General features: G+C 41.1%; 1 protein-coding gene across 1 annotated transcript in view; it reads right to left on the minus strand.

The window, feature by feature from the left end:
* The window catches only part of LOC144762941 (serotriflin-like), a 173,416-nt gene that overhangs the window by 111,642 nt on the left and 36,139 nt on the right, over positions 1-25,635 (minus strand). The window contains exon 3 of the mRNA XM_078648241.1: positions 9,478-9,591. Coding sequence (XP_078504367.1) covers positions 9,478-9,591 — 114 coding nt within the window. The remainder of the gene's footprint in view (positions 1-9,477; positions 9,592-25,635) is intronic.

Here is a 25,635-nt window from a genome sequence, read left to right on the forward strand (position 1 = left end):
GTAAGGAATGTTCAGTCCAGTCCTTTCACTGCCCAAGGCAGAAGCAGCAACTGCAGGCCAACCCACCAAAGCAACAACACAGTAAAGAGGCTGTGCTCCTCCTGGCAGCTCTTCCAGCTCTTCTTCCTGGCAGGTTCCCTGATGCCAGTGAGTTCAAAAGTTCCAAGTTCTGGGCTCCAATATTTATACTCAAAATTCCTTTGTTCTCTAGGGCAGAGAGTGCCTGTGCTTAGACCAAACCAGTTCTCTCCTCTCTGGTCAAGCTTCCTGGTAGGAGGTGGAGACAGCATTGTTCAAGGCAGATGAGGCCCATTCAGATGCAAGGACTCCCACTACTCCAAATGCAGCCCAGGTGTATTCAGCACAGCCCTGACTCATCCAGGAAAGGAAGGACACACTTCACCCCCCGCCACTGACTGAGTGAAGAGAATGCACATCCCCAGCCTCTGTCACTGCAAAGCCAGTCAATCCACAAACCCAGCAGAGGTGCACAGAATGGCTAAGCAAGAAAATATCTACTTTCTAAAAGTTGTATTTTTAAACACAGAACATTAAAATCATCTTTACTAAAAGATGAGTCTTTACATTCTGTTTCCAGGCATACTAAAATTCATTTTCCTATTGTGTCCCAATAGGAAGTTATGCTAATAACATTATATAAGCAAATCTCCCATTCTACCCTATTAGACAGATAGCCTTCCATAGTGAAACAGGAAATGCACTTTAATTCACTACCAGGACATGCCACATACACCAGTCCATGTCCTACCTTTCACCTACACAGAACCCTGCTCACATGGGTACCTAAGGCCTACCTTATATGTAAGAGAAGGGAAATTAAGGCCTGGCAATTGGTTGCCTAGTCAAAATGTAAATTACAAACTGAACACAGACTCTGCAGTGGCAGGTCTGAGTTACCTTTACAGAGCTACTTTTGTGGATGGCACAATCAGTGCTGCAGGCCTACTAGTAGCATTTGATTTTCAGGCCCTGGCACTCTCAGTGAACTGTACTAGGGACTTACTAGTAAATCAACTATGCCAATCATGGAAACACCAATCCATAACATAATTTACAACAGGAGCACTTGCACTTTAACCCTGAACAGCAGTGAGAAAGTTTGCAAAGATACTAAACCAACAAAAACGGAGCCAAAACCGGGAGCTCAGAAAGCAAAAAGACATGAGAGATACGCCAAAAGATGCCAAGACTATCAGGAAGAGACAACGAAGCTAAGGTATTTGTACCGGTATCTTTTGTTGAGATCCAATTCAAGTATTTGTTCCCCCTATTCACTGATGTGAAGCCCCGTGTGTCTTTCACGTTCAGTTGAGGTATATGGTGCTATCATATCAACACACAAGGGAACCTTGCTTTCAAATCCACATTTGGGGACTACAACTACTGGGGACACCCAGGGAGTAGCCCCCTATGTCCTCTAGCGGATGTCTGCTCTAAGGAGGTCCTGTAGTTCATCCTCTACTGCTTTTTGTAGGCGGAATGGCACCTTACAGTGATGTTGAGCCACAGTTGATATTTGTTCATTGATATGTAGATGAACCTGAAAGTGGACCATTTTTCTAAGTCTTGTGAACAGTTTTGGAAATGTGTTTATGATGTCTGGTTCATCCTCCACTCTATAGAGCATTTCCACTAGCTTTAGGCGTTCTGATGTGAGTAAACTTAGAAGACAGTCTGCTGCTTCAGGTCAGTCAATGATGTGGATTTTAAATTTTACTGATCTATCTTTGTAGGAGAGAGAGGTGCGAAATTGTCACAGACACAGCAGTCTGCATACTCAAACAGCCACTTTTTGTAGTTTGGGTTTTAGATTCATTGTGTTCTATTCTGTGACACAGATATAGTTTAAGGACTCTCCACTATCTACTATAAATTGTTGTTGGATGATTTCCAATTTGTACGGGCTGTCTCAGATTTTTCTTTAGTCTGTCAAGATCAGCTACCATGTAGACATATTCATCACTATTTTGGGAAACTGGAGAAAAAGATCCCGACTCGCAAGATATGGAATGACGGGATCAAGAAGTGGCATGTGACTGTATGCTTGATAGAGATAAGCTAGTAGATCGCTCATGCCTGTCATGGACTGCTTTTGCGTGATGTTTCGTTTGTGAATCTCTGACAGATTTGAATGTCTTATTGAGGTGCTCTGCACATTTTTTCAAAGTGATTGTCTTTCCCACAATGCTGACATGAACCTTTGTGCAGATATTCTTGTCCACACCAATAGCATTCCAGCTGTTTCTCTCTTATTTCCGCCATGTTTTGGGCTAATGTGGCGGACCTGGAGTCTGAGAGGCTGTTGGCGTTCAGACGGGTGGTTTGGAAAGTCTGCTCTTTTTTTCAGCTTTTCCTGCTTCTATTTTCTTTGAATGTTCTTCAGCTTGATCATTAACTCGAGTCAGTTCTTCTATCTCATTCACAGAGTAACTCTTCTTTAGGAGACATTGATGTAACGACATCCTTCTATGATTCGCAGGCGCAGGATATCTTCAGTTGAGACATTTACAATTTGCAGTAACGCGCTAGATTTTTGAGATGGATAATAAACTCACCCATAGATTCATTATTTTCTTGAGAAGCTAGGTTGAAAGCATAAGTTCATAGTCAATGTTACGTTTGTGGAGGAACTTTCTAATGAGGACTTTGTGAACATCTTGATATGGCGCTAAGGCTTCCCCTAGTAAATCCTTGATAATCTGTCCTAGTGTATGAGGTTGTGATAGGTTGGTTTGGTGTTGTGACCTGCAACCCTATCATGAAGTCTTCAAAGTCAGATAGCCATTCTTGCCAACAAGGCTCTATCCCGCTTCCAGAGTTGAGAGGTAGTGGTTCTGCTGGGCGCAGGAATGGCACACCAAGCGTGGCTGGTTGGTGGTGTGTAATTTGATTGGTGTCCAGAGGCATTGACATTGGTTATGTTGAGATAGGAAAACCCACAGCAGACGTATATGTAGAAAGGGTGTGAAAATGTAATTACTGTTTTTTTCTGTGTATTTCTCTCTCTCCTTTCTTTTTGCATTCGTGCACTTCCAGTAAATTGAGGGATCTGTGCTCAGAATGGTAAGGAGCCGGTTCTTTGCAGCTCATTAGTCGAGCTGCCTGATTTTAAGATGGCTGCCAATAAAAACAGACAACATGTAGTGTGATGCTGGGTCACAGCGGTCAAATCACAAGCATATATCTGCTTAACCTCCCCAGTTACGGGGACATCATTTGGCCCAGAGCTTGAGCGCAGCTGACTCAGCATTCGACTGGGTGATGGCTCTCGAGGCACGAGACACGTTTTCTTAGTGTTAAATGAGGTAAGTGTTCACGGTCTCAGGGCATTCCCCGATGGTGTGAAACACTTGTTAAGGGCAGGGCGGGGTGGGCACTCGCAGTTTTTTTATGCAGTCCCCCGGCCACGTGGAAGCTTGTCAGATGAGAAATGAAACTGGGTGGGCTCCCCTCATTGCGTTTCTTCTGACCCAGTAACAATGGGTGCCTGGATCCCACCTTTCCTCATCAGTTCTCAGATCTTCAACGATGGCCGTAACACGGACACTGGCATCTATAACTTGTTGGTTATTCATTCAGGGAAGTTCCTTGCCTACAGCTCGCACAATCCTCTTTACTCCCCTGTCTCCTACCCTTTTGTCCCCACCTTCCGCCCCTCACCAAACACCTCCCACTTCCTGTCCTCTGCATCATGCCCCTTCCTGGGTCCTAACTTAGTGGTGACACAAATCATGTAATTGAGAATGAGATCATTTCTGTATGACATTCATTTCTAATATATCAGTACTGACAATAAATGTGGGTGAAAAGGAAGAGACGGATAGGGTTTGGAACTATGTGGTACCTAGAAAATGAATCACTTTAATATTACAATACGTTGATGGTTGGGGTTGGGCAAATTTATCAAAATTTGAAATACTCGCTCTAAATTTTGATGAATAGGCAGAAATGTTATGCTTTTTTATAGTAAGCAGAAAATAGATATTGTTTGTGTTATATTTGTTTATAGGCCCTAATGAAGTCCCATGACAGGGATGAAATGCATTGGTTGACCCAAAAATGTGTCTTTTGTATTTTTAAGAACAAACTGCACAAATTTAGAAAGTTAAAGAAAAGAATAAAGGAATGAAAAACTTACCTGGTTTGGATATTGTGCTCATTTTACAGCATCTATTGTGGAACAATTCCCAACCATCACAACAGTATTTGATTAGTCGTATCTTTGCCTGAATGTGATGGAATTGTATTAAACACTAGGTTCGCCTACCCTCTGTTAGATGTGATGAGGAGGGTACATGAATGAAGATCATGTGTGAGTTGGTGTGAGTGGTTGGACAGTGAGTGACTGCATGTATGCTGATGTGAGAGAGGGCATGATAAAGTTATTGGGTGAGCATCTTTGAGCGGGTGCATAGTGAGTCATTGGGCACGTGCCATAGTGCGCTGCTGTGAGGGAGCTTTTGGAGACAGTTGGTAAATGCATGAATGTTGAGCATTGGTGATTTAGCTTGAAGGGCTTGAGTGTGTTGTTGTGAATGGGTAATTAGTGAATGTTTGTGGCAATGTGGTTGTTTTTTGAGAAAATGAAATATTGGAAATACAAATTCAATACCATTAAAGTGGTTGTTTCCTTTGCTAATTTGGCAAAACAAATGCATCTCTAACCTGCATTGGCATTGTCAACAAGTCTGTATTATAACTGAAAAAGCTAGTCAGAGCATTTAGCTTTGCCAGTACTTGTTTTTCATTCAGTAAGTTTTGAGATTGTCCCGATTTTCACAATTTAGGGGTGTTGCAAGACTTCCTGTTTTAAGCTTATCTATTCTGTGCCACCGTTTTCTATGTAATGCAGTCAAGATTGAAAATATATGCTGATTTCTTTTTTACTCTCTAGGTTTACATTGTGCTAATTGTTCCTATGCACCATGGCCTATGTATGCAGCATTTGCTTATTCCAGGTCATTAGGAGACATTGTGGCTCAGGGGTTAGAGGCGGCAGACCCGGAAGCTGAGATCGGTCCTGGACCAGGGTTCAATTCCCCGCCTCGGCGGGTCTTGGGCTAAAAATTCCACGGACTCGATAATTCTCGCCCCGGTGCCTCCTCGACTCACGGGTTCACACTCTGCGACTCTGGGCAATAGCTTGCTTAATCTCCACAATGGCCCCTCGCGGCGGGATTCCTGACTTTCACCTTGTGGACACCCTGCCAGGGATTCTCACAGGGGAATACCAGGACGGGTTCCCTAAGCAAGCGCCAGGATACCCTTTGGGTGACAGGTTTGCGCTATATAAGTACACCTACATTTACATTTACATTAGTTGTCGGAAAAGATTTAATTTTTAGACACTGGTGGGGAAACCACAAAACTTTGTAACTTCATGAAGTTCCAAAGTTTTCGTTAGAACCTTACGAAGAGCACAACTAAAAGGATTCTCCAGAGACTGCTACTTATTGCTCATTGTGCCAAAGTTGGCCTATCATAAAGCAGTAGACTCAAAAATCTCTATGATGTAGTGTGGATCTCTGATTTCGCCTGCTACTTGAGAGAGTTCTTGTCTTGCTGACAACACTGGTTTTCTGGCACTTTGACTATGCAGACAGCGGGAATACTTTACAAAACCACTAACACACCTAAATTCAATATAGAGACACAAACAGCATGATGTAGAAATGAAAATCAAGTATTTGGTATTCGCAAAACAGGAACTTAAACCTTTAAAATTATGTACTCACACTTACTTTTTCACTTCATTGCAGCCTGTTGTGTAGTTTTAAACTGCCATTTTATCGTGGCATAATATACCTTTTGCCAGGCCTGAACCTTCCTTTTTAACAATTATAAGTCGTCTCTAAGGTATGCTTTAACCCCATGGATGCTCAGCATATTCCCCTGCTGTGCTGAGAAATCGTAAATGCCATAGATCATGACGAGCTGGGCTCGTCATCAGTGTAGCAGCAGGCTACTTCATGACGAGCCCAGCTCGTCATGAGCGTGGAAGGGGTTAAAAGCTTGTAAGGCAGGTTATGTGGTATTTAAAAAGTGGGAAATGTGGCTTCAAAAGTTTTGGATGTCCTGGCAGATCAAAATTCAAAAACTCCTAAAGTTGTTTTACACTGTTGTAAAGCCTATCCCTCCCATAGACTAGCAATTCATCTAGTAAGCGCTCATTTTAGATTGGTGGCAGGTGGAGATTTACCTCTTGATCTCCTTGGAACTGTAATTTAAAGTCCTCTTTAATAGTAAATGTGGCTTCTGAGTTACAAATCTAAAAATGCCACCTTTAGAAAGTACCATATGAAAAATGTACCCAGAGAAATTATTTATATATTGTTTCAATAGTTAGACTGGTCATAATGATGATCTTATTATATCCCATGATTCATTCGCTCTTGTATTAAAAAACACAGGCGTACTGTGTTTTCTAATACATGAGTAAATGATTGATAGGATATAATTGGATCAACATTATGACCAGTCTAACTATTACAATGATGTATAAATACTTCCTCCAGGAAAATCTTCATATGTTACTTACAGTCCCTTGTTCCGTGGGTGAAGATTGGGTTGCCCTGCAATATCAAAATACTTCTAAAAAGTTGACATTTTTATGTCCAGTTTCACTGAGCCTTTCTGCCAGTAGCCTGGGTAACATGAGATGTATATTGCTATCAGACTGTGAGACAAAGGAAGCCTAGAAATGGGCAGGATGGGCCATCTTGACAGGATGGCTGGGGTGGGGCTGCTCCCAGCCCCACTTACACATCAAAGGGCCTGGCCTACAGCACACACAAGGAAGCCTGACACCAGGCCTGCCCTACCTTTTCTGAATCTGGAGAGTTTGGAGCTTGGACTAGGGGCCAGGGAAACACTGCCCAGAACCACAAGTTTTGGTGGTAGGTGAGGCATTTCTCTCACACAAAGACTGGCACTGGGGGTAAAAGGTGACACTCCCAGACCACAAATCAGAACACTCCTGGACCTGTGGAAGATTCAGAAAAAAGACTGTCCTACTAAAACAAATTGGACCTATTTGAGTTGACGCAGGCTACCCAGAGTGACTCCATGGGTCAGTTAGCTGACCTCCTGTGTGAGCAAAAGGATAACAGAAAGCTTCCAGAGGCTCCCTAAAATTCTCCAGCTGACCAGCTGCTACTGGATCTGCCTGTGCTAAGCTGCAGACCTCTGCTCCAGTGAGTCCTGATCCCCAAAAGCAATCCACCACCTCCCAGTCCCTGGAACATTGACTGGCATCAGTGAGAACTCCCCCTGAAAGAAAATGGTGAAAACCTGGAGTTTGGGCTCTTCAGGACTGCAAATATTCTATTTTTGCCAAGACTCAGCCACCCACAATGGCCATCAACATGAAATTCCTAATCTTTGTGTTGATAGCAATGATCAACAACACAGGACTTTCACTTCACTCCAACAGCTACCATCCACAACAATCCACCAACTGAAAAACTAGCGATAATCTGATTATCATCATGCTTCATAACTTCAGAGGAACTAGCTTGGTCTCTGTACCTTACTCAGGAGTCCAGAGCTGTTGGTATTTATTTGTGACTTCCCCGATCTAGCACAACCAGATAACTGTGGAGTAGCGTAATTTTGGCTCCACCCTTACACGTCACAGATTTGCAATAGATACATGGACTGTACATGTACTCTGTCTCCTATTGACTTTAATGTAAAGTGTTACACTTGACATCACTATTGAAGTGCAGTCACTGTAGGATTAGAGACTCATAAATACACTGTGTACCTCAGCCTCATTAAAGGATGTTTATTCTTTAGGTAATTGGAAACAAACTTCCACATTCGATTAAAATTTATTTTCTTTGGAAACAAAAAGTAGTTTATGTAATGTGTGCACTAATGTTTCAAATTTGCATTTATAGTGTAGTCACATATTAGACAGGTGTCTTCAAAGTTATTTCACCTTAATGAAATTGCAACATGAATCTTACGAACTGACATTTTGATTAATTAATTGAAATGACTAGGCCCGAATTTCTGTCTGCATTTATAGTGCTTTCAGTTTTCTCATTGTGTGTCTTTTTCTTGCACGTACAGTCAAATTTTTAGTTAGTTTGAGAATAGATACAACATTGAACTAGTGATATTGAGGGAGAGCTTGAGAAAAGGACCTTGACAAGAAATAGGGAGAGTCAAAGCATTAACTGAAAGTTTTGATGTATTAATGTTTCGAGTTATCGCAGGTACCCAAGGACAATATAATTCCCAGGTTTGGTCTGGAATATTTGGTAAATGTTGTAACTCACAACTTGAGAATAGAAATGGCAATGAAGCTCCAGGTGATACCAACAGAGGGGTGTTACATTCAAGAGTCTTGTGGTGATAACTGGTGTTCATACCGTCTGATGAGAGGGCACTTTCCGTTGGATTTTGAGAGGTGTAGACCTCCATGCTTAACCCTTTTAACTCTTTGTTGAATGTGGCTTAGGCTAACAATTATACCCCTACCCCACGAAGACTCTTGGCTGAGCTTCTGATATACTGACACCTTCCTGTACCTCCCTGCATTTTCCTATTTTTCTGCATTTCCTTGATTTTTGAGATCCTTTAGATTTAAACATCAATATTAATTTGGACTTTAAATTGGATGATGTTAGACTATACTTTTGTATAGAAGACCGGATCAGAAACTATTCTCTGAGCATCAAATTCTGTATTGCTGTGACCGAACATCTTGTGTGCTTCATCCAGGCACAACCCGAACTTCTTTGAGAGGTTGCGTTTTCTGTATCTATATATATATATACACACAGAAACATTGAAGACTGCCTAGTGAAGACTTTCTTCATGGGGAAGCTGCAAAAGAGGCCTTCCAAAAAACATTACTGTCCAGAGATGAACTGAGGACCACACTGCAAGCATAAGTAAAGCAAATATTTCAGACCATCAGGCACAGACACAGTACTTATCAGCAGAGGGGCAATTGAAGTGTGGCTCATTTATCAATATGATTGAAATCTGGATAAATCACTTTAGATAGATCAGAAGGACCTGAGTTGGATATGGTGGTAAGGGAAGATTATCGTCTGGTGGAGAATATGCTGGAAAACAGTTATGACATATTTGTTATGGTGTTGGATTTTTCACGAGATGAGAATCTTCAGAGAGAGAATTTAGCCCTTCCACCCAGGCAAGTGATCTTCCATTACCCACCTCTACATCGGTCTTTACTGGTTGCGGTATACCTAGGAACAGGATTTATATACTTAGGACAAGAGATGAATAGGCATGCTGGGTATCCAGGTGCACAATGTAGATATAACTGACTCCTAGAGAGATGAGCATTGGAGACATTTTGAATTCTCTTTGATATAAGATTAGAAATACTAAAGGCAAACACATTTTTCTTTACGTCCATGAAATCAACATTTCATCCCACATTTTTTATTTTAAATATGAATGTAAAGTGTATCTCACCAGTTTTTGCATGTCGCTGGCGGTTGGGTTGACGCTTTGCCTCAATGCATTGTGTTTGTCGCAAATCACCTTTTGAACGGCAGCATTGTCAGTTTCCAGTTTAGGATCCAGGCTCTAAAAAATATAATCAATGTAATTAAATTTCAGAATGCAGTCAGAACAGTATGGATATAGTGTAGTGTCCTAAGATGAGGTTACATCAACCTTATAAAGTGTGCAGAAAAAAATGCAGTTCTCTTTAGCCAGTCCTACATCTCGGACAATCGCCAATAGGCATTCCAGAGCATTCCTTTGTTTGATCCTGGCTTGCGCTTGCGATGTATTGTCACATCATCCATTGGTTGGGCCCTTTAGCGTACGTTCATAATTAGTGTCTGAAATCTGGTCCAATCAAAATAAGACAATGGTGTAATGACTTGTGATTCATTGTTTAAATTGTTTATTGACACCCTTTTCTTTTTAATAAAACTTTTTTCTGAACTTAAAAATAAATAAGCCAATGGTGGATTTGGGGGCATCCACTCTGCCAGCGCAATCCCTTATTTATTCAATGCTTTTGCAAGGTTTGACCTTCTACATATCAGATGGGTGGTCTGCACGATAGTTTATAATGTGACATACTTCCTCGTGTGAAAGACTTTTATTGATTTTATTTATTTGGGTGTTTGTACATTGATTTCTGTATCTGTTTATGTTTTGTAGGCGCATTTTAAACTAAAACAAAATAGGCTCATTAAGAAGTACGAGTGCAACTGTCAAGCCCATCTTGATTGTGCAGTCACTAGTAACAGGAGTGTTTTACGTCAGTCTTGGTGTTATCACCTTAGTGTATGGATGCTGTAAACAGATTCCATGGGTTTAACCTGAGGAAGGAGAGGCGTGCGCCGGTTTCATTGGGTAAGATTGTTCAGCATACAGAGAGAGTATTTATTGGTTCATCGAAGTCTGTCCAGTAGTCTTCACAGCATGGTTTCCTTTTCCCATCTATAATTTTGGGAGTTTTTCATCCTGTCTTTCCATTCATCTGCCTATAGAATAAGATGTATCTGTTGATTTATTTCCGGCTGGTTTTTTAAAGGGACACAACTCGTTGCTTGTTAATTGTGTCTATGAAGAAGAGGTTTCTAGTTTGTCTAATAGCAGAGGTAAGATGACTGTGAGCAGCCCAGATAAGGTATGTCCAGGAAAGCTACAAAATGAGATGACTGTACAATATCCAGCGAGAGGCAGGTTATATGAAATCTGTTTCATATATAATTTACATCTGAAACAGGTTTCATATAAAGACGGACAGGAGATTAAAGCTGCAGTAATGAAGATAAGTACTGCTTGCAGGATACTCCAGGATATGTTTTCAGGCTACTACCAAAAACAGCACAGGGTTAGTGGTTAGGGTTGAAGGAAGTAAAGAATTGATACCTGGAGGAAACAGGCCCTAATGGCCTGGATTCCCTAAAAGAAGCTCAGTTAGAGTTTTAAATATAATATAGTTCCAGAAAATCCATCAGTGCCAGGGTGTAGTAATGTTTGATGAAAGTTCCAGGATCATTTAGAGTTCCCTTTATTTATTTATGTGTGTGTATATATATATATATATATATATATATATATATATATATATATATATATATATATATATATATATATATATTACCTACTGGCGGTATAGTTAGGATTTTTTCTCTATGGGTTTTTTGAAAATTCTATGTCTAATAACTTTGGCGTTTGTGGACGGAATTGGCTGAAATTTTCAGGAAAATGGCACATTTTGTTTCTGAGCAGCCCTTGAAAATTTGGGGGGGGTTCGTCCAGTGGGGGCCGAGAAAAAAGGGGGGTCCCAAAACGTGTTTTTAACATTGAGTTTTCCATAGGGCGGTTGGCCTCACTTTTAGCCCGAACGGCTGAATGGATTTGCACGAAACTTGGCAAAATTGTAGGGACTGGTAGCCCGATGTGCCTTTTGTAGGTCTCAATATATGTGCTCCAGTGGATTTTGAGAAATTAACGTTTAAAAAAAGATATATATCTGTAACAGCGGACCGGGCAGCGCTCTGGTTCGCGGACTTTTCGCGCAACGGAGCTTTGTGAAGCGAAGCTGATTGGTTCTCCGGCGTCTGTCAACATTCCAAACAGTCCGTAGCGGCCGCCATCTTGTCTCTCGGTAGGATCGAGAGACAAGAGGAGGTCAAAACAAAGGGGGAAATAACTATAAGGGGGCATAGTAGATCCTCGCTGACCCCCTAGGTTTGATGTGGAGGTTTTAAAAGGGCCCCGCGGGGCAAAAAAAAATAATAATAATAATAATTGAACGGCTGAATGGATTTGCACGAAACTTGGCAAAATATTAGGGACTGGTAGCCCGATGTGCCTTTGCTAGGTCTCAATATATGTGCTCCAGTGGATTTTGAGAAATTAACGTTCAAAAAAAGATATATATCTGTAACAGCGCTCCGCTTCGCGTAACGGAGGTTTGCGAAGCTGATTGGTCATTCTGTCACTGGGCTATAGTTGGGCTACATCTGGCTGATATTTGGGCTACATTTGTTTTTTTGTGTGTCTGGCGGCCATCTTTGGGCTACATTGGGCTACATTGGGCTTCATTGGGCTACATTCGGCTAATTAGCAAATAGCTCATCGCAAACTAGGAATGGTAAAGAATCGCTATTTATTCCTTAAAGTTCGCTATTTAGGAAATGCAAAAAACTTTGATGATATATATGGCGGTTCATCTCTAACAAGATAAGAAGCATAGGGATACATTTATGATGACTGGCGCATCACCAGGGATGTGTTAGTCATTCTGTGCCGCTGTTCCGTCACCTATGGTGTGCTGCATTTACAATGCGGCGCATCATGGGGCAAAAACAGCACAGATGCGTGATGTATCTGTGCCGTAAAGGTGGCGCATTGCTGGAGTTGTATCGCAAGTGTGATGAAGCTCCAGCAAGGGTCGGGGGTGCCCCTGTCGCAGGGTTTCTGTTCTCACACAGAACTGTGGACAGAGGATTGGAACCTCGGCGAATGCATTGCTGGAGTTGTATCGCAAGTGTGATGAAGCTCCAGCAAGGGTCGGGGGTGCCCCTGTCGCAGGGTTTCTGTTGTCACACAGAACTGTGGACAGAGGATTGGAACCTCGGCGAATTAGGGTGTCCCAAAACTCACGTTAGTAATCAAAAACTCCTTAGCAAGCTAGGTACAGTGTCACATTGGATATAACAAACTCTCAATGTTTAGACAATCCAGAATATGAACTTATAGTACCTCAGGATACGTGGAACTCATGAACAGTCGGTCGTTATAGATTTCTTAGAAACCAGAACATGGAGTTAAGAAGAACAGATGTGTATTTGAAATGTTTATTTACTAATGCCGTCTTCTCAGGCGTAGTACCTTAGATAATAAAAGTACACATATTATCAGTAGCAAAATTACCAGCATAGTTACTAGTACATAAAAAGTGAATGGTGATAGTATGTTAACATGCTGTAAATGAATAAGAGTTAGCAACACTTATAAGCAGCCGCGGGCCGTGGAGGGAGTTACGTTGAGGCAGGGAGGCGGGGAGGGGGAGAAGCAGGGTGGAGAATACAAGTACACATATTATCAGTAGCAAAATTACCAGCATAGTTACTAGTACATAAAAAGCGAATGGTGACAGTATGTTAACATGCTGTAAATGAATAAGAGTTAGCAACACTTATAAGCAGCCGCGGGCCGTGGAGGGAGTTACGGTGGGGCAGGGAGGCGGGGAGGGGGAGGGGCAAGGTAGAGAGGGCTCCACCCTGCTTCTCCCCCTCCCCGCCTCCCTGCCTCACCGTAACTCCCTCCACGGCCCGCGGCTGCTTATATCTCACCCTCCCTAATACACATATTATATTATTTGCTAAGAAGGTCTCTTTGTGTTGGTTTAGGGTGTGCCCATACTTTAGTGTCTTAGATTTGAAGGAATCACATCACCATACACCAGCTCTCTCTTCATGTGAACCGCATCAACTGTTGTGTATGTGTGTTCGGCAAAGCAATATAAAACCCGCCTCATGCCCAGAATTGGCAGAAGTTGCACTTATGTTATGAGTATGAAGTCGTGGAGATCAGACCTCATAACAATTCTGTATCGTGTTGTTCTTGAAACTTTAGCACTCGCTGTACAGATATAGTTTAACAAGTAAAGCAGATAGTAGACCAATAACATATTATTCTCATGTAAACCACGATGAACTACTAGGTGGAAAGCTAAAGCAACAACTAAGTGTCGTGTGCAGAAGTTGCAAAAAAGGAAAAATGGCGTTTAAACCGGTAATGAGCCCATGCTAACTTAACACGGTGTAAAGATATCCAGGACCTAGATGACACCTCCTCATGATCCGGAAACGAACTGAATAAGATAATAGAAGTGCCATCTCATGAGAGCAGATTGCAAGTTTATATGTGGACGGTCCGCAAGGTAAAGCATTAAAAACTAGGAAAATTTAATGCTAAAGAAAAATAAAACAGCCAAGTACTTTATCGAGTCTTAAGCCAATAGGCAAGGTAAATAATAAAAACTTGACAAATAAGTCAATGAATTGTCAATGAAATGCTAGTACTCAGCATATCAAACATGAAAAAGGTCTATGACATAACTGTGTATGCAAAATAAGCTGCAACAGCCTCCAATAGGAAGTCACCGTCTTCATCCGAAAACAGTTCAGCCATCCAATTTAAAAGCGGAAAAGAACATACGTGCTCTCCCAGCACCGGATCCTCTATCACCATCAGAGGACAGCTCGGTGGGTTTTCAAGAAAGCTCTCTTCCAAGAAAGACTGTGCTGCCGCCAGTAAATTCCAGGGACCAAGTAGTCCATGCATCAATGCCACAGCCATAATCCTTTCGCCAGGACAAACCAACTCGTGAGTAATGATAGGAGTCATCAGCTGATTAAAGTCGACGTCAGGAGAAACCGGTCCGCAGAGACACAAATCAATGGCCCAATCGAAATCACAGGTCAGGCAGTGAAATACAGGCTGGACACAGGTGAAGTAGGAGAACCGAAAAGATAATCCATATGCCGTGCTTAATATTGCCAACGGCATTGTGCCATAATATTCTAGCATGCGATTGCGGAACAGTGTCAGCAGCTGCAGGGTCGGAGGTTGCATAGGAGGGACATCCATATTTAAAAATGTAAAAAAGCACAAGAGCGTCCGCTGGTAATGCAAGTAAAAATGCCAATCCACGAACCAGAGTGCAGAAAATACAATGAAAGGAAGCAGGGATGACTCCAAAGATTTTCTCAAATGAAGTCACGAGACCACTGGTAACAACTTTAAAAAAGTGCACCAGGGACTTTGTGGAGGATGCGTTAAAGATAGTCGGAAACATGTTGCTGAAATTGAAAGGCAAATGTTAATTGAAAAAGGTTTTGCACCTCTGTATGGGTGTTCGCTATGTGAAGTACGAAAGTTTCACGGGCCGAACTCAAGGCCACCTCTCTCTGAGACAAAAGAGCTCTTATTCTTGCCATGCCGTTGAAACGTGTCCCAAGGTTGGTATTTGTGGCCAGATTGAAAACTCCCTATGTTCATGTGTGGGAGGAAATAGAACATTTCTGCAGCAAATAACCCGTTCACTTACTGTTACGATAAAAGGAATACTTTTAATTAACTCAGAACAATCTTCATTATTGAGCATCAAATAACTACCATTTTCCAACAACTTGAACGTGGGGATGATAGCAGGAACTGGCGTGCCTTGCAACACGCAAGCCATATTTGGTCGGTGTTTGTTGCATGAACCGTGTAACTGTATGTGCCTACACATTAGTGAATGATCTGGCGTCTCAGTGCATTCCTCTCCATTCAGATAAACTTCTTGATCATCTTTGAAACATCTGTATGTGTATGGAAGCGACCAGACCTCATGAAGAAAAGCACTACCTAAAGGTTCATAACGACCTATTGGTATATATTTCATACAATTTGAAAACTTATATAAAGCAAAAGGCAGCGTTATTAAACCGTGGATAAGGCATGTTGCCAAAAAACCCGCAATCCTCTGCTGATGATGTCACTGAGCATGTCATGAATGATGTAATATGTGACATCATCAGCAGTGGATTACGGGTAATGGTATCTCTAGTTTACTCCCTTATAGCTGTCTTTCTTTTAACATAAGTGTCTGTTTCCTTCCCTTATACTTACTGTTTTTGGGTCGCTTCCGGTTCGCGTACCCGCGAGCGAACTGGGAAGCGAACTAAGAGAAATAGAGGTTGGCACAGTTCCAAATATTGTACCAATTTTTTAATAACGGGGAGGTAGTTCTGAAAAGAACTTTTTTTTTTATTTTTCTGAACATTTTTTTACTGTTTTTGAATTTTTCGGAACAGTTTTATATTTTTTTGGGTTTTTCTTGGAGGGGGCAATGAAAACGATTCATTGTAAAGGGCTCAACAGGAGCAACAAAACAAAAAAAAGAAGTATTTATTATTTTGGGCGTTTCGGACAAACTTGCATATGATAGTCAATAGCTCTGTTGATCAGAGTGATGCTTCTTTCTCCGTAGGAAATGAATCCATCGCAAAATACGCAGGTGTGTTTTACTTCACCAAATCTCATTTGTATATTTGGCACCATCTCCCTGCCCTCTGGTCCCGTTACTTCCGGTACAACAGATCTTCTGGCCATAATAGGGAGATTATCTAGGTCGTTCCGAAACTGTGCAGCACTGTAGTTGTTAGGATGCCACCTAGTCATATGGCGATGCATTGTGTAGTTTCCGAAACTGTATTTTTTGTCGGTCCCTCTGGACAGTCTATCTTGACATATAAGGCAAGTTACGTATCTTGCATTTACTTTTTTCTGACCTTTGGGAATTTTAAAAAATTGCCAAATGAAGCTTTCTTTCCGGTGAGACGTCCTGGGCTGCTCAGGCAAAAACTGCCTCTCTTCGTGCTCGTCCTCCTGTTCCTCTTCTTCTTCTTCTTGTTGAATTACAACTTGAGCAGGTGGTCCACTCTTCCTTGGATGTGGTGGAGGTGGTGGGGAAGCACCAGCTGAAGCTACTAAAGAAGCCATTGCTCAGTGATCACAAAGGGTCTTTCTCTCACAATGATGAAAGTGAGAGTGAGGAAAGAAGGAGGGATTTTCATCATTTGGGAAAAACAAGAGTTCTCAACCAATCAAAAGTGTTCATTTTAGATTATATGACCTAGTCTTACATCATTAGGAAACCAAAAGTGAAATGAACCAATGAAAAGTGTTATTACCAAGTCACATGACTTGCTGTGTTTACGTTAAGCGCTTTGCAGGGCCTCCCGGTTTGCTTCCAGAAACCTGCGCTTTGCGACTCGCTTCGCGTACCAGTTCGCTAACGTAGCACGTCATATGACGTATCACGCGACAACGTGAAACGTCATGCGGACGGGAGGCGTCACGATGTTGTTTTGTAACGCGGCACTTGCGGTAAAGAAACGTTTACCGGCTCGCGGTCTATTTCGCGGCATCAAGGTCAGCTAACGGGAAGCTTCCCGATTCGCGAAGCGGGAACGAAGAAAAAAAAATATTTAAAATTTTTTTTATTCATAAACATATAAAATATATTTTTGGATTTAAAGAAGAATACATTTTACAGCTACAGATATTAGCTGTTAAAAAACCAATGAAATTCACAGAAAAAACCATAGGTTATAGACCATATATAGTTAGGAATTAGCATTTAAAAAACCTTATTTTACTCACACAAAACCATTGAAATTCCATATATAGTTAGTTGCACTAACTATATATCGCGCACCCGCAATCCACTGCTGATGATGTCACATATTACATCATTCATGACATGGTCAGTGACATCACTGATGACATCACTGATGACATCTCAAATGACATCACTGATGACATCACTGATGACAACATCCAGTGACTGTATGTTTCTGTAAAGTTAAAATATGTCTTACATATTGAAGAATGAGTGGATGTATAAGTGTCTGGATGAAGGATTTAGTAGGTGCATGACTGACTGTATAAGTGAGTGATTAAATGTGTCTCACTGAGTGCATGGGTTAGTGACTAAACTGTTTTAAATTGTGCATTATTGTGTCTGTTGTTCTGTAATCTGATGCATGTGTTGATCAGTAGCTAAATGAGTAACTATATGGGTTATTGATTGGTTGCCCAAGTATTTGTATGGGAGACTGAGTGTGTGTGTGGGTGGCTGGGAGGTGTATGACTCTGTGCATAGATGTGTGAGCAGATGTATGGGTTCAAAAGTGCATGTGGAAACAGCTGTTTGGGCAGTTGACTGTATGCATGAGTGTATTGGTGAGTGAATGGATATCTCAGTGCTACATGTCAAAGTAAGTACATATGTAAAACACAGTACATGTGATAGTTGACATATATAAATAACTGTGCATAAGAACCAGTGAATGTGTGAGTGGCTGTATGGATTATTGTGAACTTGTATCAGGGATTGTATAACAGAGTAAATATGTGTTATTATATGTTTCAATAAGTAAGGTGTGTATAACTATATAGTTGAGGAAATGGAGGTGTGATTGATTCTTTGCAAGACTGACTAGGTGTGTGAGTAACTCCATGGATGAGTGACAGTCTGTGAGTGTCTGTTTACACTGAGTGTATCTAAGGTTATATTAGAGTCTGAAGAGGTTCATCGTATCATCACATGAATGATGTTATCAGTGATGTGATCAGTAATGTCAAATGAGATGTCATCAGTGATGTCATCAGTGATGTCATTTGAGATGTCATCAGTGATGTCATCAGTGATGTCACTGACCATGTCATGAATGATGTAATATGTGACATCATCAGCAGTGGATTGCGGGTGCGCGATATATAGTTAGTGCAACTAACTATATATGGAATTTCAATGGTTTTGTGTGAGTAAAATAAGGTTTTTTAAATGCTAATTCCTAACTATATATGGTCTATAACCTATGGTTTTTTCTGTGAATATATATATATATATATATATATATATGTATATATACAGATATATATATATATGTGTATATATATAGCTGGTGGGAGGAACAGGTCCTAGGCATTTCACATGCAGTATGGGTTAGAGAAAAAATTATCAAATATCTAAGATATATTGATGATATTTTTATTTTGTGGCAGGGAAGTGAGGAAGAAGCTCAGGTGTTTCTAAATGAAATCAATGAAAACTCTCTAAATCTTCATTTTACCTCACACATGAGTGTCCGCCATATAGAATTCCTGGATGTACAGGTTTATGTGGAACAAAACAAACTAATTTCCACTTTACATCGTAAACCTACGTCGGGAAATACCCTTCTACACGCCTCTAGCCTCCACCCGAAACATACAATTTACAGTATTCCTTTAGGTGAGATTCTTAGAATTAAAGGCATCTGTAGCTCCACATCTGAGTTCGAAAAATGTATCCATGACCTCAGAATTAGATTTTTGAAGCGTGGCTACTCTAACCAAATTTTTAACCAGGCCTTGGCTAAGGCAAGGTTAAGGAGTAGAGAAAGTCTTTTCCTGACATCTGATTCTGATAATGTTGGTGTATCTGATACCACAATGCATACATGTCCTAGGTTTATTACAACCTTTAGCAGTGATGAGCATGCCATCAAGAGAATTATTCAAAAAAATTGGCCCATTATTCTTACTGATAATATTTTAAGCCCTACTTTACCAGCCAGACCTGTGGTAACTTATCGTAGAGCTAGAAATATGGGCAGCTCTCTTGATGTCAGTAGTCCAGAATTAAAACAAAAGGACATCTGGTTAAAAGCTAAACCCGGATTCCGAAAATGCTCTCTCTGCAGGGCCTGTAAATTTGGGGAGAACAAAACATACTACCGGACACCTTTTTGTCTTAATGATATCCCAATTAAAGGCAGTTATGACTGTAAAACGGACTTCGCGGTCTATGTTCTGACGTGCACCTGTGGACTACATTACATCGGTAGTACGATATCCCAGGTGCACGTCAGAATTTTACAGCATTTAAGGGCTATACTACATACTGATCCGTCCTATCCTGTAGCACGCCACTTTGCGGCTAAACACAACAAAGATCTCAACTGTTTGAGGTACTATGTGATAGGATCAGTATTGCCCTTACGGAGAGGAGGTAACAGAGAGTTGTTATTGCGACAACTTGAAACACGTTACATATTGGAATTCGACAGTAAATGGCCTAATGGCCTTAACAATACTGAAGATTTTTATAACTTTTTGTAGATCAGTACGAACTCGGCCTGTATAATATGTATCATTCTGTTCCTTCCTGGGGTATCTGTTCCTTCTTATTAAGTCCGTGTAGGTTCATACCATTTTATCTGCCTTCATGTTTACGAGTAGTCAGGTTCCCTGTTGCTCATCATGACATATTACACTTGGCAGATATTTGTACATTCTCTCTCCTGTACTTTGAGTATTGATAGATAGTCAGGTTCCCTGTTATCTATCGTGGGTTGACTACTATTTCAAATCAATAGCACTTTATCATGTAAAATAATATGAATTGTTTTACATATTTATGTGTTATTTATATGTCTACATTTGTGCCGTCTCTTAACCAATTTTAAGATCATTGGTTTATAATTCTTCCCTTCACTTTTTATCACATTTTATCACATTTTATCACTATTTAATGTTTATAATATAGTCTGCAGTATTTTTTAAGACAACATGAGCAAGAAATTTATGTTTTTAGAAATGCTATTTCAATGCAAAGAACATTCCCTTATTCTATGACGGGTAAAAATTGTGTTTTTGAGTGCATTCTTTGATATTCCATGAATTTGTATTTTATTGTCTTTATGAATATGCAGTCTGCACTTTATCTTTAGCCTCTTTGCACACTAGGCATGGTTGTCCTAGCTTTTTTGTGGTTGTTAGTTATAATAGCTCCGTCAAGCCTTATATTTATGGAAAGATGTTAATTCTTCCGGTATTACAATTTTAAGATTGTTTTTGATAATAACTTTTACTATCTTTGTTGGATAACTGTTATTTGTTCTTAACATCTACTGTATATATGATGTGTCTGAATTTAACCAGATAGTAGTTCCTTTTTAGGAATCTATGTGACAATTGAACTGTTTTTGTCTTCATGTATGAAACACATTATAGGTTTATAATACAATATATACTAGCGCATTGGAGCCTGCAACGAGATAGTCTGTTTTCCCTTGTTATTGGGGTCACATGACTCCTATGGGATCACGGGTTGTAGGCGGAGCACTTTAAACACTTTAAAAGCACTGTATTGCGCACCAATGCCTTGCATGTGAACAAGGGCTGCAAAGCCCGAAACGCGTCATGATTTGGTTGACAATGGGAAAAAGCTGGTGAAATAAAAACACTTACCCGAATGCTGTGGTCTGTCTCCTGCTTCGCCGGTCCTGTTGGATTGGAGGTGGTCGTTTGGAGTTACTGTCGATATATATATATATATATATATATATATATATATATATATATATATATATATATATATATATATATATATATATATATGTTGAGGGTACTCTATACTGGAGGTGCCTTCCACCTAAACTACCCAGAGTTCTCTCCTTCTTTTTTGCATAATTTCTGCATCACTCTATGCCTGCAAGGGTATTGTTTTGACTTATACTGGGTGCTCCCTTGTGTCTGGACAAAGCTAAACCTCTCTGAAGAGCTGTAATAAAAGTGAAACACATGTCAGGGGTTGCTTTTATTCATTTCAGGTTGGCTTGGATTGTATTTTACCAATCCAAAGCTGTAATACTGTGCCTGGAGTGATGAATGGATTTTGTCATTTTACAGCTCGGCGTGGATAGCACTGTGCTAATCCTATGCTTAAAGACTTTGCTGTATGAATGGCAAAAGACTTTGTCCATTTCTATCTCGGCGTGGATAGCACTGTGCTAATCCTATGCTTAAAAACTTTGATAGAAAAGCAGACATTTGAGGTGAGCAAATTTAGAGTGTCGCTGTTGTTGAGGGTACTCTATACAGGAGCTGCCTTCCACCTAAACTTGGGAACTACCCAGAGTTCTCTCCTTCTTTTTTGCATATATATATATATATATATATATATATATATATATATATATATATATATATATATATATATATATATATATATATATTACCTACTGGCGGTCGCCAGTAGGTATATATAGTTAGGATTTTTTCTCTATGGGATTTTTGAAAATTCTATGTCTAATAACTTTGGCGTTTGTGGACGGAATTGGCTGACATTTTCAGGAAAATGGCACATTTTGTTTCTGAGCAGCCCCTGAAAATTGGGGGGGGTTCGTCCAGGGGGGGTCGAGAAAAAAGGGGGGTCCCAAAACGTGTTTTTAACATTGAGTTTTCCATAGGGCGGTTGGCCTCACTTTTAGCCCGAACGGCTGAATGGATTTGCACGAAACTTGGCAAAATTGTAGGGACTGGTAGCCCGATGTGCCTTTTGTAGGTCTCAATATATGTGCTACAGTGGATTTTGAGAAATTAACGTTTAAAAAAAGATATATATCTGTAACAGCGGACCGGGCAGCGCTCCAGTACGCGTACTTTTCGCGCAACGGAGCTTTGTGAAGCGAAGCTGATTGGTTCTCCGGCGTCTGTAAACATTCCAAACAGTCCGTAGCGGCCGCCATCTTGTCTCTCGGTAGGATCGAGAGACAAGAGGAGGCCAAAGCGAAGGGGCAAATGACCATAAGGGGGCATAGTAGATCCTCGCTGACCCCCTAGGTTTGATGTGGAGGTTTTAAAAGGGCCCCGCGGGGCAAAAAAAAAAAATAATAATAATAATCGAATGGCTGAATGGATTTGCACGAAACTTGGTAAAATATTAGGGACTGGTAGCCCGATGTGCCTTTGCTAGGTCTCAATATATGTGCTCCAGTGGATTTTGAGAAATTAACGTTCAAAAAAAGATATATATCTGTAACAGCGCTCCGCTTCGCGTAACGGAGGTTTGCGAAGCTGATTGGTCATTCTGTCACTGGGCTATAGTTGGGCTACATCTGGCTGATATTTGGGCTACATTTGTTTTTTTTGTCTCTGGCGGCCATCTTTGGGCTACATTGGGCTACATTGGGCTTCATTGGGCTTCATTGGGCTACATTGGGCTACATTTGGGCTCCAACATATATATAGGCCAATGTAGCCCAATATATATTTTTCAAAGTTAATTTTCGTAAAAACCACTGGAGCATATATCTTGAGACATAGCAAAGGCACATCGGGCTACCAGTCCCTACAATTTTGCCAAGTTTCGTGGAAATCCATTCAGCCGTTCGAGCTAAAAGTGAGTCCAACCGCCCTATGGAAATGAAGGAAATGAATGGGTAATTTGTAATTAGCAAATAGCTCATCGCAAACTAGGAATGGTAAAGAATCGCTATTTATTCCTTAAAGTTCGCTATTTAGGAAATGCAAAAAACTTTGATGATACATATGGCGGTTCATCTCTAACAAGATAAGAAGCATAGGGATAGATTTATGATGACTGGCGCATCACCAGGGATGTGTTAGTCATTCTGTGCTGCTGTTCCGTCACCTATGGTGTGCTGCATTTACAATGCGGCGCATCATGGGGCAAAAACAGCACAGATGCGTGATGTATCTGTGCCGTAAAGGTGGCGCATTGCTGGAGTTGTATCGCAAGTGTGATGAAGCTCCAGCAAGGGTCGGGGGTGCCCCTGTCGCAGGGTTTCTGTTCTCACACAGAACTGTGGACAGAGGATTGGAACCTCGGCGAATTAGGGTGTCCCAAAACTCACCTTAGTAATCAAAAACCCCTTAGCAAGCTAGGTACAGTGTCACATTGGATATAACAAACTCTCAATGTTTACACAATCCAGAATATGAACTTATAGTACCTCAGGATACGTGGAACTCATGAACAGTCGGTCGTTATATATTTCTTAGAAACCAGAACATGGAGTTAAGAAGAACACATGTGTATTTGAAATGTTTATTTACTAATGCCGTCTTCTCAGGCGTAGTATCTTAGATAATACAAGTACACATATTATCAGTAGCAAAATTACCAGCATAGTTACTAGTAGATAAAAAGCGAATGGTGACAGTATGTTAACATGCTGTAAATGAATAAGAGTTAGCAACACTTATAAGCAGCCACGGGCCGTGGAGGGAGTTACGGTGGGGCAGGGAGGCGGGGAGGGGGAGGGGCAGGGTGGAGAGGGCTCCACCCTGCCCCTCCCCCTCCCCGCCTCCCTGCCCCACCGTAACTCCCTCCACGGCCCGCGGCTGCTTATATCTCACCCTCCCTAATACACATATTATATTATTTGCTAAGAAGGTCTGTTTGTGTTGGTTTAGGGCGTGCCCATACTTTAGTGTCTTAGATTTGAAGGAATCACATCAGCATACACCAGCTCTCTCTTCATGTGAACCGCATCAACTGTTGTGTATGTGTGTTCGGCAAAGCAATATAAAACCCGCCTCATGCCCAGAATTGGCAGAAGCTGCACTTATGTTATGAGTATGAAGTCGTGGAGATCAGACCTCATAACAATTCTGTATCGTGTTGTTCTTGAAACTTCAGCACTCGCTGTACAGATATAGTTTAACAAGCAAAGCAGATAGTAGAACAATAACATAATATTCTCATGTAAACCACGATGAACTACTAGGTTGAAAGCTAAAGCAACAACTAAGTGTCGTGTGCAGAAGTTGCAAAAAAGGAAAAATGGCGTTTAAACCGGTAATGAGCCCATGCTAACTTAACACGGTGTAAAGATATCCAGGACCTAGATGACACCTCCCCATGATCCGGAAACGAACTGAATAAGATAATAGAAGTGCCATCTCATGAGAGCAGATTGCAACTTTATATGTGGACGGTCCGCAAGGTAAAACATTAAAAACTAGGAAAATTTAATGCTAAAGAAAAATAAAACAGCCAAGTACTTTATCGAGTCTTAAGCCAATAGGCAAGCTAAATAATAAAAACTTGACAAATAAGTCAATGAATTGTCAATGAAATGCTAGTACTCAGCATATCAAACATGAAAAAGGTCTATGACATAACTGTGTATGCAAAATAAGCTGCAACAGCCTCCAATAGGAAGTCACCGTCTTCATCCGAAAAGAGTTCAGCCATCCAATTTAAAAGCGGAAAAGAACATACGTGCTCTCCCAGCACCGGATCCTCTATCACCATCAGAGGACAGCTCGGTGGGTTTTCAAGAAAGCTCTGTTCCAAGAAAGACTGTGTTGCCGCCAGTAAATTCCAGGGACCAATTAGTCCATGCATCAATGCCACAGCCATAATCCTTTCGCCAGGACAAACCAACTCGTGAGTAATGATAGGAGTCATCAGCTGATTAAAGTCGACGTCAGGAGAAACCGGTCCGCAGAGACACAAATCAATGGCCCAATCGAAATCACAGGTCAGGCAGTGAAATACAGGCTGGACACAGGTGAAGTAGGAGAATCGAAAAGATAATCCATATGCCGTGCTTAATATCGCCAACGGCATTGTGCCATAATATTCTAGCATGCGATTGCGGAACAGTGTCAGCAGCTGCAGGGCGGGAGCTTGCACAGGAGGGACATCCATATTTAAAAATGTAAAAAAGCACAAGAGCGTCCGCTGGTAATGCAAGTAAAAATGGGAATCCACGAAGCAGAGTGGAAAAAATAGAATGAAAGAAAGGAGACCACTGGTAACAACTTTAAAAAAGTGCGCCAGGGCCTTTGTGGAGGACGCGTCAAAGATAGTCCGAACCATGTCGCTGAAATGCAAAGGCGAATCAGTATTTAAAAGGGTCTGCACCTCTGTACGGGTGTTCGCTATGTGAAGCACGAAAGTTTCACGGGCCGAACTCAAGGCCACCTCTCTCTGAGACAAAAGAGCTCTTATTCTTGCCATGCCGTTGAAATGTGCTCCCAAGGTTGGTATTTGTGGCCAGATTGAAAACTCCCTATGTTCATGTGTGGGAGGAAATAGAACATTTCTGCAGCAAATAACCCGTTCACTTACTGTTACGATAAAAGGAATACTTTTAATTAACCCAGAACAATCTTCATTAATAAGCATCAAATAACTACCATTTTCCAACAACTTGAACGTGGGGATGATAGCAGGAACTGGCGTGCCTTGCAACACGCAAGCCATATTTGGTCGGTGTTTGTTGCATGAACCGTGTAACT

The sequence above is a fragment of the Lissotriton helveticus genome, chromosome 6 (genome assembly GCF_964261635.1).
Source record: "Lissotriton helveticus chromosome 6, aLisHel1.1, whole genome shotgun sequence".
NCBI lineage: Eukaryota > Metazoa > Chordata > Amphibia > Caudata > Salamandridae > Lissotriton > Lissotriton helveticus.